Source organism: Echinops telfairi, unplaced genomic scaffold, assembly GCF_000313985.2.
Source record: "Echinops telfairi isolate 266 unplaced genomic scaffold, ASM31398v2 ScPeMD7_26;HRSCAF=91, whole genome shotgun sequence".
Classification (NCBI taxonomy): Eukaryota; Metazoa; Chordata; class Mammalia; order Afrosoricida; family Tenrecidae; genus Echinops; species Echinops telfairi.
The window spans coordinates 1551852-1571175 of record NW_022103923.1 but is presented as its reverse complement, the minus strand read 5'-3'; the positions used below and the strand labels follow the sequence as shown (position 1 = coordinate 1571175).

Below are 19324 nucleotides of genomic sequence, written 5' to 3'. Positions count from 1 at the left end.
CACATTGAGAAAGTAGGCGCACTTTGGGCCTCTGTTCAAGCCTTCACTGAACACAAGAACACTGTGTTCAAACAACCTGGCATTCTGTGATGCTCCCCCTCTCGACAAAATAGCTGAAGACAAAATGGGTGCATAAGCAAATGTGGTGAAGAAAGCTGATGGTGCCTGGCTATTAAAAGATATCGTGTCTGGGGTCTTAAAGTCTTGAAGTGAAACAAGCGGCTATCTAGCAGAGAAGAAACAAGCTCCCATGGAAGAAACCCACTAGCCTGTGCAAATTATGAGGCGTCAATGGGATCAAGTAACAGGCAACAGAAGACCCAAAACAAACAAGCAAACAAACAAACACCATATTGTTGAGAGTGAGGAGGGTCTGAGCAAAGACCTAAAACCCATCTGTAGACAATAGGACATCCCCGCATTAAAGGGTCCCAAGAAAGGAATGAGTCAACCAGGGCTCAGTATAGCACCGATGAAACACACAAAATTCCTTTGGTTCTTTGAGACTTCCTCAATACCACCCCCTCAGGACTCCAGTCCTGCCTTTCAGTTCTGACTAGAATGGAGCATGTCAAATAAGAGCTCAGGACACATGGAATCCAGGTCAGATAATCCCCTCAGGAACAGAAATGGGAGTAGCAAGACCATGAGGGTATAGGGACTGTGGGGGGAGGTTTTAAGGAAGGTGTAACTGATCACAATGATTGATACATACCCCCGCCCCCAGGGGGATGAACAACAGAATCATGGGTAAAGGGAGGGAGTGGTCAGTGTACAATATGAAAATAATAATAATTTATAATTTATCAAGGAGTCATGAGGGTGGGAGAAGAGGGAGGGAGGGGGGAAATCAGCTGATACTAAGGGCTCAAATAGAAAGTAAATATTCGAAAATGATGATGGCAACATATGTACAAATATACATGATACAATTGATGTATGCATTGTTATAAGAGCTGTAAGAGCCCTCAATAAAATGATCTTTTTTTTACAAAATGTGTGTGAGATATAGATTTTCCAAAGGGTCATTTGTTTAAGGAAGTAGTTCCAAATATTGACTCACCTAATCCTAACAATAAAGAAGAGTCCCCTGGTGGTGCATGCGCCTAGAATATACATTTACTTACTAATGATATAATTATCATATATATGTTAATATATGTTCTAGGGCATAGCGGGTTATGGATTGGGCTACTAACAGCAAAGTCAGCAGTTAGAAACTACCGATGCTCCTTGTAAGAAAAGTGAAACTTTCTACTCCTGTAAAGCCTTACTGTCCCGGAAACTCACAGAGGCAGTTCTACCATATCCTATAGGGACAACATTGACTCGATGACAGTGAGTTTGGTTTATGGTTTCTATATATTTATAGATTATTCACATAAAAATATATACAAATTTTAAATTTTAGTATAAGGAGTAACAAATATTTTTAAAAACATAATTTTCAAGTATACAGTAATATTTTGCTGACTAAATTAGTTCAGAATAGTCTTCATTATTTGGGGATAATCAGTCCATAAGATTTGGGAGAAAGGCTTCCTCCTCCCATAAAGACAGAACCGACTTGATGGCAGTGAGTTTGGTTTTTGGTTTGGAGTCCATAAAATGGAAAACATTTATTCCTTGATTATTCCATGCTACCACAAGTTGGACATTGAATAAGGAAGACCAAAGGAAAATCGTCTTACATACTTTGGACATTTTATCAGGAGAGCTTCGTCTCTGGAGAAAGACGTCATGCTTGGTAAAGTAGGACAGAGAAAAAGAGGAAGGCCCTCAATGAGATGGAATGACCCAGTGGCTGCCACAATGAGCTCGAGCACTGGAACAGTTGTGAGGATGACTCAGGACACGACAGTGCTTCGCTCTGTTGTGTTTAGGCCACTATGGATCAGAGCAGTCTCGATGGCACCTAACAATAACACAACAAATAAACGCTAGTAAATAGCTTAGAAAACTGTAGCCAGGATCTTGATTATAGTAGCCAGCCATTGCTACCATTAGAAAAACATGGCATTTAGGGTGAAAAAAAGTGCTATTTCCATATATTTTGATTATGTGTTTGTGTCTGATAATATCAATTGGTGATAATATTAAGAAACACCTGGAATATACAAACACTGCTATTGTTGAGAAGTAAACCCTTTAAGTGAATTGTATTCATGTATTTTCTGGGTCAACTGGAGCCTTGTTTGTGGGATCTGTGGCACATGTTTGAAATGTCTAGTTTGAAATGAAGGCATGGCAAGTTAACCATTCCCAATTCACATTTCGTGCAGCTTTGAAAATATTTTTTCTTCTGGAGTAAGGCCCAAGCAACAGAAAATTGTCTTTTGACTCAACGTTTTACAGTAATGCATTAAAATTCCATGGCTTAAGACTTCCTCTAATATTACTTTAAAAGAGGAAAAGCACATTGCTGGAAAACCGCACTCCCTCGTTTTCAAGGAATTTAGGAGGCAGCACTGTAACTGTTGAACTTACATCTGTCAACAGCAGGAAAAACAACTCATGAGCTAATTGTGAGGTGTTATATTTTGCCTAGAGCTCAACCTTAGAATCATGGCTATTTTGGAGCTCACAAAAACTGTACCTCCAAAGACTCTAATGGGATCCAAAATTCGCCCTCACTTTCAGTTCCTGCTGGGGTTTGTTGTTTCCTCTCCCTTCTGAACATTCAGAGGCCTACAGATTTAATTTCAGATTATTTTATAGTACTAAGAGAGGTGTCTTGCTATTGTTGAATCTCAGAGTAGATGTGGAAATGAAAAGAAAATGACAAAAATTCAGGGAACTAAGTTTTTCTTCCCTCCCTCATCTTTCCATCAAGAAAAACAGGAAAATAATCGTGACAGAAACTGATCAGTTACACGTTTAGCCTACTTCAAATCTCTTTCACTTTGATCATTAGAAAGTTCCAGATAGAGTGGGAAAAATATGGAACAGAATTCAAAATGATAAGAGGCCCGGCTTACTAGATGGATAGAGACTAGGGAAATCCCCAAGACTAGAGCCCTCAGTCACCCTTTAGGTTTAGAACTGAACTCACGCTCCTGTTAGAAGAATCAATTGTTTAAGATGAAAATGACAGCATTTACAGAATGGTAGAGAGTTAGAAAAGAAGGAGAAATGGCAGCAGGAAATGCAGGGAAGGAGTGGAATAAGTGATGGTACACTGAGGGGACTGTAATGGGTGAGTTGAAATAAAATGTGTATGGATTGTTGAATGTAAAACAGATAATAAGCTCTGTAGACGTGTACCTAATGCACAATAAAACATTTAAAAAACTGCTCAAGAAGTTCCTAAATGGGGGGAGGGGGTTCGTGGGGCAGTGATATTGAGGTTGGGTTTAGGATTCAGGGTAATGTGCTGTCGGGATCACATTATGACATGTTGCTCCATTTGCCACAGGCAGAAGGTTTGAGAATAAGCAAACACACTGTCATTGGGTGAATTTTAACTCACAGTGTTCCTAAACAGGACAGAGTTTACCTGTCCTTGGGGGATTGTAAATCTTTCTGAGATTGTAAATCTTTATGGGATCAGAAAAATAAATAATTAAGCAATTAAGTAAGTAAATAAATAAGCAATTCACTGCCATCTAGTCAATTGTGACACATAGGAACCCTATACGACCGAGAGAACTAACCCTCTGGCTACCTGTGGTTATCAGCCTTCACAGAAGCAGAAAACCTCATCTTTTTCACTCAGAATGGCTGGTGGGTTTGAACTACCAGAGTGGTAGTTATCAGCCTGATGCTTAACTCACAATGCCAAAAAGCACAATCATCTTGCATGAATCTTTTTTGTTCCGATCTTTGATTTTTAACTGTTAATTTTTAGCAGAAACTTTATGTCAAACTCTTAATCCTTGGCCTCAAGTGTTCAGAAGAATCTCTTTCTGTAACGACAAACTTCTTAGAGCAGCAGTAGACAACTTTGTCCTCACTCTTGTCTTGGCATTGCACCTCAGGTAATGGGTAGCTAGCAAGTTTTGCCTCAGGTTCTATAGCCTAGGTAACTCAGGATAGACCATAGCATAATTATTATATATTTTGTGGTAGAAGTTCTTGCTTTTGCCTTACCATTCACTCTGAAACTGTGCAAAGCAACTTCAATAATCAATTGGAAATATAATAACAGTTTTGTGACTTTGAACTTTATTTTGATCATTTTATTGAGGGCTCTTACAATTCTCATTACAATCCATACATCAACTGTATCAGGCATATTTGTACATATATTGCCATCATTCTTTTCTACCCCCTTGAGTTCTTTTGTCCCCCAAACTCAAAGAACATTGAAAAGAAACACAACTTGAGTCTCTCAAGGATGTCCAAACTGTCATTTTGATGTAATGTAAATTCAAGAGTACAGAATTCTTTGGGGAAAGGGTTAGACATATGGAAACATCACCTTTAGAAGTATATAAGCTTAGATGGAGGTTATGTCAAGAAATAATAGCTTCAGATTTTGACATTTTGGTTTCATACAGGTTTATATGATTTTATAGCAATTTGTTTTTACATATATATATATATATATATATATGGTAATTTAAAATAGCAAAAATTATACAAAGGGAGCCCACAAACTGGGAAAACATCTTTTGCAATGACACAAAGGACAAGGGACTAATTATTGCAATCTATAGAATTCTGCAACACATCAATAAAAACAAAAACAAACAGTCCAGTTAAAAATTGTACATAACACATGAACAGATAATTCACCAGAAATCTCTAACAAACACAAATCATATCCATCTGGGAGATGCAAACCAAAATTATGATATTACCTTATACCCACAATGATAGCTCAATTAAAAAACAGAAAACAACATATGCTGTAGAGGGTGTAGAGTGTTTGGAACTCTTATACACTTATAATGGACTTGTACACATGTACAGCCATTTTAGAAATCAGTATGTTGCTACCTAAACCAACTGGGAATAGAAATCCCATACAACTCAGCACCACCACTGCTGAGTATATACCCAAAAAAATGAGAGACACGACATGAACAGATGTATGTTCTCCCTCGTTCATCACAGCACAGTTCACAATTGCAAAAAGCTGTAAACAGCCCAAATACTCATCAGTAGAAGAGTCAAAACACTCCGGTACATGCTCAATATGGAGTACTATACATATTCAAATACTTTACATTTAAACAGTGAGGAAAGTTAAGTAGTCCTAAAAGGAATAATACTGTATGAGGCCCCAACTATAAGGACAAACACCCAGCCAAAGACAGGCATCTCTTCTTGGGTCATGTAATGATCTAATCCAGTCTCCCAAACAATGAGGCAGTGTGCCAGCCTAGTGTTCTTATTCTACAGATCACCTCCTCCTTTTGAACATCGTTTTATTATTAATCATTTTATAGGGGGGCTTTTACAAATCATATAACAATTCATCATTCAATTGTATTCAGCACACTTGTACTTATGTTGCCATCAACATTCCCAAAATATTTTCTTTCTACTTGAGCCCTTGGTATCAGCTTATACTTTACATATATTTTAACATAATTTTATTGGGGGCTCTTACAGCTCTTATCACAATCTATGCATACATCCATTGTGTCAAGCATATTTGTACACATGTTACCATCATCATCTTCAAAACATTTTCTTTTTACTTGAGCCCTTGGTATCAACTCCGTTTACCAACCAACCTCCACTCCCTCTCTCATGAACCATTGATAATTTATAAATTTTCTTCATGCCTTTTGAACAGCTTAAAAATCACTTTGACAAAGGAGGCCTTCCCTCCGCTGGGGTCAATTTCACATGTTGTGGGGAGAGGGAGAGGGCCATTCAGTTGCTGCTGTATAACATTGTTCTATGGTCATCTCAAATCAACGGATACTCCTACAAGGGGGATCAATAAACCTTAATGGAAATTCAAATCCAGAGGCAATAGTGGCTATACCTCTGTTGGTTGGTAACTTGCCAATGGCAAACAAAAATCTTAACATTACTTATATAGACATTCAAAGGGAGATTACACTTGAGAGTACGTCCTTAATTAGGCACTTTTGACTTAGTTTCTATTTAGTGCTTGGTGATCCATGATGTGTGCTATAGTAAACCAGGACTTTAGACTCGGTCCTTTTGAGGTGTACACTATTCTTCATAGGCCACACCAGAAGTCTCTGATTTGGAAACTTTACTAAGTGAACTAGATTTTACCTTAAAGTCACTCATAACAGATGAAAGTAACTGAAATACTTTCTTGGACTTAAGGCTGAGATTCTCTAGTGTGAGAAGAACCACTTGCTATCTATAGAAGAATAACTTGCTATCTCTAAGTTATAGATTTGGAGATTATTGAATTTGGGTTTGGAACTTTTGTTTTGAGGGTACCCAATGACTGGATGCTCAGACTACTATATACTTTACTATTTTCATACTCTCTTTGCTTTGTTACGATATCTCTTATTCGAAAAGGTATAATTCTGCCTTTATGAATGACTGTTATTGAAAGTTTTGCCCTATATCCAACCTTCATTGTTTGTGTAAATAGAGTTCAGTCACTTGAGTTTTTGATCTGTACAGGTCAACAATCCATATATTTTGGTCTAAAAAGCTGTCTTATGCATGTGTACTTTCCTTTTCTGTTCAGTATTTAAATATTATAACATTGGATAATTTAATGATACTATCAATAGAACTATCATATGCCTCATGGAGATAATTTAGAATGTTCCCTAGTAAAAGGATAATGATGTCTCTTAAGTGAACCAAGGTCATATATAAACCAAGGATACATGAATGGGTTTTGAGCTCACATTTAATTGCAGCCTAATCTAAGAACAATTAGTCCTTATGACATCACCCTACTCCATAACTGCTTTCATGAAGAGATCACTAAAAATATGGTTGCTATAGCAAAGAATGGTGAAGAAATCAGATCATCCCTGGTTATCAGAAAGAATAGCATCTGGAGTCTTAAAGACTTGTCTGAAAACAAGCAAACATCTAAATAAGGCATTGGCTAAGTCTACACGGAAGAAACACGCCAGCTTGTGTAATCCAAGGACTGCAAATGATTAAATCCAAATTAGATGGAGGGAATGGTGTTAGAACTTAAATTGTGAATAGCCAGTTTGCATGGTCCACACATGGATCAAGCCTCTGGTGAATCCCCTCTGACTAGAGTCAAGGGTTGTGAATAGCCTTGCTATCATACACAGAGCATTGTAAAGTCAATTAGGGCAGATGTAGTTAGGTTAAAATGTAATACTTTATCAATTGTTCTCCCTTTGAGCCCATATTCAATTTATTCTAGTTTTTATTATTTTCTGTTAACTTTTCATTTGAGGTTGTTCTATATTTTATTTTGTTGTCATTGGTTTTATTTTATTTTAGTTTTTTATGCTTTCTCTATATGAAATCCAGGATAGGTAAATCTATAGAGACAGTAACTAGATTAATAGTTTCTTGGGGTTGAGGTAGGGAGACTGGAGGAAAATGGGAAGCTCATAGTACACAAGTACAAGTAAGAAGAAAATGTTTTAAAATTGATTGTAGTGATGATTGAACACCTTTCAATGTTTAAACTATTGAATTGTATGATAAGTGAATCAGATGTCAATAAAACTGTTAAAATTAAAAAGATAATATACCAAATTAAAATGGTAAATTAACATATATTGATTAGTGTGTAATTAAAAAACTTGAGAATTAGCATGTTTTAGTTCTTTGTCAAAATGATTAGGAAAAGTTTGAGCAGCGCTTTCTTATCATCAGATAATTTATAACACAGAGATCAGATGATAGTGTACTATACTTTATCCTAACTACATCTTTTAATAGCCAGGCACCATCAGCTTTCTTCACCACATTTGCTTATGCACCTATTTTGTCTTCAGCTATTTTGTCGGGAGGGGAGCATCACAGAATGCCAGGCTTCAGCTTTCTCTTTGATTGAGCTTTTTCTATGTTTTGCCTAGTCAGTCATTGTTGTTGTTTTTTGTTGTTTTCATGTAGGATTTTGTATGATTGTGTGTTTGTTCTGTGTGATTTTCTGTGTATAAAATCCGGCAAAGTTAAACTTCTTCCTGATGTCACTTCTTCTGCAATATCTTCATAATTTTTGTTGTTCCAACCACTTTCCTCATTTATCTCCATGTTATCCTTCACTAAGTTCTTCTGGCTGTGTGTCAAGGGTCTTACACAGCAGTAATGCCAAGATCCCCAGTGGCCTATTTCTTCTTGAACTCCACTTACATTCAATAAGAATTTAACATCCAGTGTTCTCTCATTTTGTTTCTTTGCTGAATTTTCATCCTCATTAGTCAATTCCATCTTTCAATTCTCCATTTCTATACAACATCATGTGGGTTTATTGCTGAGAGACAATGAGGCAGCACAACTGGAGATGTTTGCTGTCTGTTCAAGAAATCAACAAGCACAACAACTGATAATTAACAGCCCTTGAAGGGAGGAGTGTGATTGGTCACTGATCCTGATGTGTGATTGATATTTGTGCAGTGATTTTTAGACAAAAGGAGCTAGAAGCAAATGGAAATTTCAGTTATGTTATGGGGAGGGGGGGCTTGGTGTTATTTAACTAAATGGTGGTCATTGAAATTGTGCATATAAGGAGCATAAAAAGAAAGTGCTGGCTGCATTCCAAATGTTTTCCTATTGTAGGATTCTTTTGTACACCATTTTTTTCTGTCTAGGACACTCTCCTCTGAGGTCTTAATACTGACTTCTTCTCATCCGTGGGCTGGGCACTTAAATATCACCTCTTGTAAGAAACTTAAGTATCTTGTAAGATATTCCCTATATAGGTCTTCATTTTTTCCTATTCATTGTCTTCAATTATATTATCACAATTTTAAGTAATATATTTGTGTCTGATTATTGCTTACATTTTATATTGTTATTGAATTATATGATTGTTGAAGTCAGAGATTCTGCCTGTGTTATTTGCTAATAGATACCCAGTGCTTACATCGTACCTAGGATGTAGGAGATACTCACTACCAAACCAAAAGCAAACCCACTGCTATTTTGAGTCATAGTGACCTGATACAGGGTTTAGGAGACATTATAACTCTTTATGGGAACAGGTAGCCTCATCTTTTTCCCTCAGAGTTGCTTCTAGGTTTGAACTGCTGACTTGGAAGTTAGCAGTCCAACACTTACCAGGCAGCACCACCAGGGCTCTTGGCACTCATGACCTATTTCTTAAACAAACAAACAAATAATCGAATGAATGAATAAATGAATGAATAATAGATCTCTGGGGAAGAAATAAATCTATTTGTATAGGAAACCCAGTAGAATCCTCTGAATGAATTTCCAAAAATGTGTCATAGATTTTTGATGTTCTGATGAAGTTCTAATGATGAGAAAAGACATGACAGGCCCCCCCAAACAGAAGAGAGCCCATGACTATAGTCCAAGTGAAAACAAATGCTAAGAGTCATGAGAGGGATGACCATTGTTTAGTGTGATGCTAAACCCGAAATCCTTTAGGGCCCAACCATCCTGGCACATGTTTGCACTACTGGGAACAGTGGTTGGAAACAGCTTGGATACTAGGCACAGCAGTGTGGGTCAAGTGCCAAAACCTGAAAAAGTGATGAGAGGAGCTCATGGGAGCAGTGCTTACACTTGGAAGCGTGAGGGCAGACTCTGAAGGGCAATAATAAAGAATGCCGATGTTTTGAGTTCTACTCTCCCCACCAATTGGGAGGAAAGGTCTCCAGGGTTCTTGAGGACAAAGTGGGTGAAGTGGTAGATACTCATACTACAGGATCTGCTCTTGCAGGCATGTGAAAGCTTTAGCTATTAACTGGAAAATAAAACCATTTGCACTTAAATTTATGAAAGAGATCATACTGTTTATGCTGAAAAATCATTATAGTCACCACCTTTCACTATTCTATCTAGGAGGTGGGGCAGAAAATATCCACTTGGGAAAAGACTTGTTTTTCATAGATATCATGAGCAACCAGGAAAAGTTATCACTGGAAGGAAAGCAAACACAATGGTCCTAGTGTAATTCCTGTCCTGTTTATTACCTTCTGTGAACCTCCCCTTGGCTCCATGTGAACACCCCCCCCTACTTGACTCCAAAATGAGGTGGCCACACCCCGTTCCTATGCTACTGAAAACTCAGAGGGAAGTAGACGAGGTCCACAATGGAGCCATGTGGACTCACTTTCACCGGGGACCTCTTTCCTTCTTGTCTATGTCAAGAGTGCTTGCAAGCATTTTCCTTCTTTATGATGATACTCAGGTACATTTTCTGGCATAAATAGCTATTGAGTTATTATAGCATCCCAATACTTATGTTAGACATGTCTCACTTTGGTTCATGAGCACAGACCCAAGGGCAGAATCTCAACTTTAATGTCTTCTTGGTAAACCAGACTTAAACCACATTATCATTCTTCAGGAAACAATGAAGAAGAAAACCGGGAACAGTGTACAGACTTTCCATCAAAGCTGTCATTATAGTCTGGTTAGAGCCAGAATATTCAGGAAAGGCAAGACTAGTCCCTTACATTAATTTAATCTCTTACAAAACTAATTACAGTGCTCTCTCAACCCCAAATCACTCAGTGCTAAGAAGTTAAGCCAAGGTAATAATAGATTCTTGCATTGGCTTTGCCCAAATATCTTCCTAGTTATTTAATGGAAGGCTATTCTCTAGTGACAGAATGAAGCCTTTCATTGCTGGAGTCCATGTTTTCAAACTCTGGCAAATTGGCTGGGGGTGGAGGGGCACCTTGGAAGTGTTCCTGCATATATTTGTAAATTTGGGGGATGATAAAAGACTTGATTTGAGTAAATGTGGTCAGTGAGAAACCAATTTTGCCAGAGTAGAAAAAAAAATCATGCTAACTGATATTTTGATCCCCATGGAGAATTTGAGATGAAGGTTTTCGCTTCTAGAGGTATAACAGGAGAGGGGCCAATGGGCCTGTTGTGTTCAATGTTGCAGGTTAATACAAGAATTAGGGCTTATTTTTAACTTTGTTTGTACTGAGTACTTTTGGCTATACCTACAAAAAGGATCATCAATGGTCGCCAACAAGAAGAATTGTGAGGATGGCACTGGACCGGGCAGTGCTTTGTTCTGTTGCACGTAGGGTCACCATGAATCAGAACTGATGCAACAACAAAGGATATTGGAGCCTGGTTATCAGACAGAGTAGCATCTTGGGTCTTAAAAGATTGTAGTATAGCAAGCAGCCATCTAAGTGAGGCATTAGTTTACTCCACATGGAAGAAGCACATCAGCCTGGGTGCTCCAGAGATTATAAATAATAAAACTCAAATCTGAAGAAGGGAATGGTATCAGAGCTGAAATTGTAGACATCTATTTTGCAGAAGGCCATGGATGATAGCAGAAGCTCAAAATCCATTTGCAGGTTCCCCACATGGATAAAGTCTCTGGTGAATCCCTTCTGACTATATTCAAGGGGTGCAAATAACTTTGCTATTATACAAAGAGCATTGTAAAATAATTATGGCAGATGTAGGTAGGATAAAGTGTAGTACACTATCATCTGATCTCCTTTTTGACCCATTTTAAAATTGTTTCAATTTTTAATGTTTTCAGCTTTCTCTTTGATTGAGCTTTTTCTATGTTTTGTCTAGTCAGTCATTGATTTTTTTTTGTTTTCATGTAGGATTTTGTATGATTGTGTGTTTGTTTTGTATGATTTTCTGTGTATAAAATCCAGGATAGGTGGATCTATAGAGACAGTAACTGGATTGATAAGTGCCTAGGGGCATGGAAGGGGAGGATGGAGGTTAATGAGGAACTAACAATAATGAGAATGAGAAGAAAATGTTCTGAAACTGCTCGTGGTGATGATTGCACAAAGTGTTTCAATATGATAAAACAATTAAAGTGTATTATATGTGAAGTATATGCCAATAAAACTATTTTTTAAAAGAAATGAGGTATTCTACATGAAAAAAGGAATATTAAAAACAAAACCTAACTCCCTATGATCAAGTAAAAAAGAATATTGGCAAGGGTAAATTGACCAACACAATCTATGTGAAAAGACCAAAATAATAAAATCAATAAAATAAAAAAAACCCCAAAGTATTGTATTTTGAGTATTGTATTCTAGTCCTAGTTTAGCATAGATTCAGGAATAAACTGTGATTTGGAGAAGTCATATATCACTCCTACCCTCAACTTTTATCTGAAAAGTTAATAAAGTGAACAAAAGCAGTGATTCTCAATGTCTTGGTCTTTCACAGCACTCATGAAATTTGAAAACACAGTATAGCCCGTGAATTCTTCGTGGTTTAACTTTAATCCTATCTCCTTCTTTTCTAACAAGAATGCATATTTAAATGCACACAAAGAAGGGTATCTTTATTTTCCAAAAAAACTTGAATCTGATGCCACTCACTTGAAAACACAAAACAAAACAAAAATCCACAAACCATTTATAAAATACTTTAATAATAATAATAACACTAATATTAAGACGAATTTAATTTATGAATAAAATATTGTTTGCAACATTCTTCATTATTGCTACATACTCATATTTGGCATCAATGACAATTGATAATTAGATAACTAGGTTTTTTCTAGGGTTTCATGGCACTTAAATATCCAAATGTCATGAATATTCTCCTCATCTGAAAATTGTTCATACACATTATTAAAGGTTTAGTAGCCAAAATTCCTTCAAAATCTGCTGCTACCTCTACTTCTTTAATTTAGCTAAATCACTAAATTACCAAAACAAGCTTAAAAAAAAACCCCAGCAAATACTACAATTGGCCGAGGATAACATTATAAGTTCATTTCATTTCTGGGCTCCTGCCTGTACATCAGGAACCCTGGTGGCATAGTGAGCTGCCACAAGATCAGCAGTTCAAACCCAACAGCCTCTACACAGGAGAAAGATGAAACTTGTTGGAAACTTGTGAGTCAGAATTGGCTTGGTGGCAGTGATTTGGGGCCTTATATGTATGGTTTTCTGAAGTTAAAAAAAAAATCCAGTTGCAGTTGATTCCAACGCACAGCGACCCTGTGGCATAGAGTCAAACTTCCCTCGAAGGTTCCGAAGGCTGTAAATTTGTATGGATGCAGACTGCCACCTTGCTCTCTCACCAAGTGGCTTGTAGATTCAAACTACCATACTTTTGGCTCCTTAAATTGAGAATAGGGTTTTTTAAAGGCACTCAATTTCAGTTATGACCCAAAATGTGAATAGTCAGAGAACACTCTCTCTCTTCTTTCCTCTACTCACGAGCATAGATAGCCCGTAATCGCTTGAGCTTTGGTGTCCACATGTGCATACATGGGCATGTGTGTGGAGCAAGAAGAAACACCGTGAGCTATGTAAGCCCTTAGAGAGGTCGGGAATGAAATACCTGAAAACCAGTCACCTAGACTCCAATCCATCACCTCCACACAATTGGGTGGCTTAGCGCAACAGTCTCTGAAGAGATTTCTATTTGTGAGATGAAATTGAACTGCACTTACAAATTGGTCTGCTCTGATAAAGAAAGGGATTTTTTTAGTGGTTTCTTTAAAAGCTATAAGTGGTTTTCCTAAGAGCCAACAAATCATAAGACACTCTCTATTATCCAAACAGAACCAGGCTCTGGAGCCTTGTTTGTGAGATGAAAAGCCTACGGACTGAGTGTTTTCAGCAGTCTTGGTGTCTTATTATATTGATTTTGTAAAAAAAAATAAATGAAACAATTAATTGACTAAAAATGATTGACCCAGGAGCCTATGTGGATGTCTTCGACTTTCATTAAGTTGTTATTTTATGGTGTCCGTGGCGATAGGACTACTTACTCCCTTTTGGGGGCTATTGTCAATTTCCAAACTACCTATTTCCTATTACTCTCTACTAGGTAACTCATGTGATATGTTTCGTAATAACAAGGCTCCTCCTTCTTTTCCAAGAGACAGAAGGGAAACAGTGGAAAGTTAGAGGACAAGTAAAAGTGTAACACAGGCCACGTTGGCAGGAAGCATCTCTCTTTTTGAGGGCGTTTTCAAAAGTTGTAAGTGGTATTGAGGGGAGAGGGAAACCCTGATGGCACAATGGTTTATGCTTTGGGCTGCTATCAGCAATATCAGCAGTTTAAAACCACCAGCTGCTCAGCTTGAAAAAGACGAGGCTTTCTACTCATGTAAAGAATTAGAGTCTCAAATCCCAGAGGGGCCGTCTGGTTTGGAACTTTTGGAGGTTTTATTGGAGATTCAGCAATTCTGAGCACACCCAGCTGGCAGGCAGGGTGGTTTATGATAAGAGTAGGTGAGAAAGATACCCATGACACATAAGCATGCCACTCTTTTGATCGTTATCTTGCTTTTCAATAGAGACCTGCACTATTGAGCTTCTAATAACAAGAGTGACCAAAGGCTTTCATGTCTCCAAATGTGGGCTAATTTGGCTATACTTTTGCCCCAGCCCCCATTCATTGTGAGCGATGACAAGACAGGATTTTCAGAAATGCGGTCTGGCTATTGAATATGGATACTAGGAGATCCGTGTATATGAACAAAGCCCAACGATCTGGATGAGGTGTGACCTGTACAACTTACTCTGTACTATTTGTAAAACATCAACCGTTGCTATAATTTTCAAGGAGAAGTGTAAGTTTAAATTCCAAGCTTTGGTATTTTTTCTTCCATTTTTCTCACGGGAGAAATAACAGCTCTGGAATGAACCTTTATCACAGCAGTCAAGAAATAGAACAATAAAAGAATTAACATTGCTCTGTCACATATTCTCTCTGATTATCACTAGGCTGGGACTCCATGAGGCTGGAATGAAAGCTCTATTTATCACTATAGCCACAACGTCTTGCAAAAGTAGGTGCTAAATAAATATTTGTGGACGGAATGACCCATGTGCGATGCAGCCAGGGCAGGTGTTGTTTTTCTTTTCCTCATTTGAAAGGCAAAGCAGTCTTTTCAGACAAGTTTCGTCACTTTCTCAAGGTCATATAGCTAGCAAGTGAGGAAACAAGGCCTCTAGACTCCCAAACCTCTGCTTTTCTCCAGATGCTTGGGCTACAGGGTCTAACTCTGGAACTAATTTGTAAATCCTTTAAACTATCATGAGATCATTTCCTTTATCATTAAAATAAGAGAAGGCATTACCGAGTGATTTTGGGGATCCCACCTAGGTGTAAACTTCTGGGTTTAATGAACAATGTCATTTACAGTGTCATTCTTATTTCGGAAAGCCTTTTATTTACCAAGGAGCTAGTGCTAATGTTGGAGTTAAAAGAGCTTGATGATACCAATCAGCCCAGAGAGGGAAACAGAAAGGAGACAGAGGCCCAGGACCTCTGTCACAGACCTCTTTTTAACTAAAGGTCCCTTCTTTTATGAAATCAGTGAGATGGTTTTGGGATTAGTTTACCTTGCAAAAACACCCTGGGGAAATTCTATTTAATTGCTAACATATAACTACACTAGTAGCTTTTTTGGCAATGATGTCCATACCTGATGACCCTGCTTATCCAATTAACTCATCTTCCCTGATGCCTACCCCACTGACACACACCACGTGGTGTTCACCAACTACACCCGCAAGGGCCAGAGTTGGGATATAAACTTTTACAATAAATTAATTGGTGGCAGGCCTCCTTTGTGCATGCCACCAAGAACTTCAGGGACAGATTTTGTATTTGAATTTCAAAATAAAATCCCAACATGCCCCTCACATATAAGGCTCCTCTATCACAGCTTTGTAAATATCCAGCTGCTGCTGGAGGCCCGTTTGTTCCAGAACTCTTAAATCCCAATGTCCCTAGGGTGATGTGTTGCTTTCAACAAACCCAAACACAAACAGAGAGCCCTGTGTCAATTCATTCCTCCTAATTTCTTCAGCCTGTTGCTCCTTTAAAATGTATGCAAAAACAGAAGATATTGCGAATATTTTCTCGGTTCTACCTGCCACCAGTTAGTTAACTTCTCCCACAGCACCCAATGAAATCTAATTATGCACAGGCTGAGCCATGCAAGCTTGGATGGAATTAACGACAGCTGTCTCAAATAAGAGTGGAACGGGAAGGGCTACACGCTGAAAGAAGTCTCATGTGACTGCAAGCCTCTGCAGAATATAAATTCACTATCATTCCAGTTCCTAAATCAGATCTAAATCCTAAGTGAGACCAGCACTTACCGAAAATTACGCACGATGAAGTCGTAACCATTCCTCAGAACTGCATTGTTCAGCAGGGGCCTGAATTTAATCAGCATCTTCTATTGATACGTAAAGGGATGATTCTATGCTCTGGAGAACTCCACGCCGAGTTAGCCCGTGGAAACTACCTAAATGCTAAGAGTGTTCGGTATTGCAACGAGGGTGCAAAGGTAAATTACTCTTCTACTACCTTATCAGATGCCCCTGGGTAGAGATATCACAGGGCAAGGTGCAGAAGCATTTGAACTTTAAGTCAAGCTCCTGCACTGTGTGTTTTCTGAGAAGGAATCCAGTTTGTTGTGCAACCGTCTTCTTTTTTCATAATATATGACGCTAAGTAAAAAAGGATTGCTACCAACTCATGGAAACCAATAAACAAAATAACAAAAGGTGAAACTGTTTCTCAACATATCCTTCATCTAGGTCTATGCAGTCCTGAAGGCAGTGGTGCTGTGTCTCTAAGTCTTTCCTGAAGACTTGGATACCATGTCAAAGCAGCGGTTTTGCCATCCGCAAGGGACTCAAATTATGCTTCTTTTAAATGTTCCTTGAGTTGGGGGCGGGGACAGGTAAGAAGTCTGAATGGGCAAGATCAAGGCTGGAGGGTGAATGGAGTAATGTTTCCCCAGAAAACTCTCAGAGAACCATTCTTGCTACCTTTGTAGAATAAGCAGGTGCATTGTATAAATGGAGAAAATTTCTCGGTGCAAGCTTCTTGGCCTTGTCCTCATCAATTCAGTTTTAGATTTTCTTCAAACATCTTCCTAATAAGCCCCTGTAATCATCTTTTGCCCTCGAGAAAATCTGTCAATTAAATTGATTACTCTTTAAAATACTACTACTAATAAATAATTGCCATAACTCTCTGAGCTGACCTCTCTTTCCTGGGCCCAGCAGATCTCCAGATCGATTTCCTAAAAAATCACTATTTTAATTGAACCTTTTTTTTGGGGGGGGGAAAGCACCATAACAACACTATAACACATGTGTATTACTGATAGAATTTGTCTGCAGCCATCCACTAATTAAAGAGAAGTATTTAAATATATTTTATTTGGGAAACAGTCATGCATGTGCATGTCTGAACTGGAGCCTCAGTAGCAAAGCTTTTTTACTTCTGTTGTATTTATGCTACCTCACAAGATCAATTGGCCAGTGCTCATTGAGCGTATAATGCATGCAAGAAACTGCAGTGCCAGTTACCATAAGGGCATATAGAAAGAACTCATTCAGAAAACACGAACTGGCAGTGCCAAACCCGATAGCCTGGAATATTGCCAGTGATATTACCCTTTTACCTTTAATTCTCAAGCGTTCCACACAAACACACAGAAAGGAATGGCCTTGAAGCTGCTTTTGCTGACAGGACTCTGGGAAGGAGCTATTGTTGTTAGCTGTCCTCGGGTTAATCCTGATTTGTGGTAACCTCGTGTATGCAGAGTAGAACTACTCCAAAGGGCTTTCAGGGCTATAGCCTTTCAGAAGTAGATTACCACTTTTGTCTTCTGAGGCATCATTAGACAGCTTTGACTCACTACCCTTTCAGTTAGTGGTTGAGGGCTTAACTGTTAACATACTCAGGGACTGGGAGAGGCCATCAAGGAAAGGTTAAAAAGATCTCGGTCCTGGAGATCCTATTGTGCCTTGCGTAGTAGGTCTTCAATAAATGGTTTCTAATTGATTTCAGGAGGAGCCTACCTTCTGGAGAAGTTTGGAGAGAGGGTATCATATGCCTCAGCCGTAACAGTTTTTCCTGATCACTAAATGGGTCGTCTGCAGCTTCACATTTATTTGCTACAATTAAAAATTAGATGCTTCCTTCATCTGTTATGTGCTAGATGCTAGACTATACAGCAGTTTCAGTGTAGGAAGATGAGAATAAGCTCGCCTTCATGGAGTTACAGTTCAGTAAAGGTGATAAGATTTGATTTTTTTTAAAAAGTACCCATATCACCAAGACATATCATAAACAAACTTTCCAAAACCAAAGACAATGAAAGATTCCTGAAAGAAACTCAGAAAAAAAGAAAAGTAAACTACAAAGTAGAACAAATAAGGCTGAACTGGTTTGTCATCACAAACAATATAGGCAAAAAAGCATGGGATGACATATGAGGGAGTTTCAAAAATTTGTGGGAAAATTACAGTATCTTTTAAATTCAATTTCCATAAACTTTTGAAGCCCCCCTTATGTGAAATTCTGAAAGAACAAAAATTTTCATCCAAGAATTATACCTTTAGCAGAATTGTCCCTCAAACATGATGCCAAAATTAGTACATTTCCAGAAGAAAAACAAAACAGAAATTAAGAGACTTTTGTAAAAACCAGACCAATCTTACAAAAAAACCAAGCAGGATCATTCAGACCCAGAACCAATGATAGTACACAACAACCTGAGATTACGATACATAACAACATTACCCATAAACCAACTAAGATATAGAAGTAACCAAAGCAAAATAAAACGATAAGGCTGAAAATAAGGAATCAACAGAGAAGTGCATTTGTAAATTAGGACGACAACAAAGTAATAAGAAGGAATAAATTGTGTATATTGTCACAGAATTTCCAAGTGAACAGGAAGATACTATCAAGTTAAAATGGACTGTTTTAAATTTGGGAATAGAATAAAAATTACAGGGTAAACTCAAAGAAAATTAAGAAACTTCCTTACCAACGTAAAACAAGAAGAATCATACCAATCTTTTGTTTTCATTGGTGCTGATAGGTACTTTTGATTCGGTTCTGGCTCATTGGACGTTATGTAGAACCGAAGGAAACACTGCCCAATCCTGCACCATCCTCACCGTTGTGATGTTTGAGCCCATTGTTGCAGGCACCATCTCCTCAAAGGTCTTCCTCTCTTTCACTGGCCCTCTACTTTGCCAAACATGAAGTCCTTTTCAAAGGACTAGGATTTCCTGATGACACGTCCAAAGGACATGAGACTCAGTCTCATCATTCTTGCTCCTAAGGAAGATTCTGGTTGTACTTCTTCCAAGAGAGATGTGTTTGTTCTGAAAGTGGATGGCATTTTCAATATTCTTTGCCAGCACCATAATTCAAATACATGTGTCATTTTACTATGCTCCTGTTTTATTGTCCAACTTTCGCATGCATATGGGGCTATTGAAAATGC

The 19324-nt window shown here is 38.1% G+C and overlaps 1 protein-coding gene across 1 annotated transcript in view; it reads right to left on the bottom strand.

Annotated features, from left to right (window-relative positions):
• OTC (ornithine transcarbamylase) overlaps nt 1-16325 on the bottom strand; it is an 82091-nt gene extending 65766 nt beyond the window's left edge. Inside the window, exon 1 of the mRNA XM_004714565.2 lies at nt 16164-16325. Coding sequence (XP_004714622.1) covers nt 16164-16240 — 77 coding nt within the window. The 5' untranslated portion in view covers nt 16241-16325. The remainder of the gene's footprint in view (nt 1-16163) is intronic.
• Between the last annotated feature and the right edge of the window lie 2999 nt (nt 16326-19324).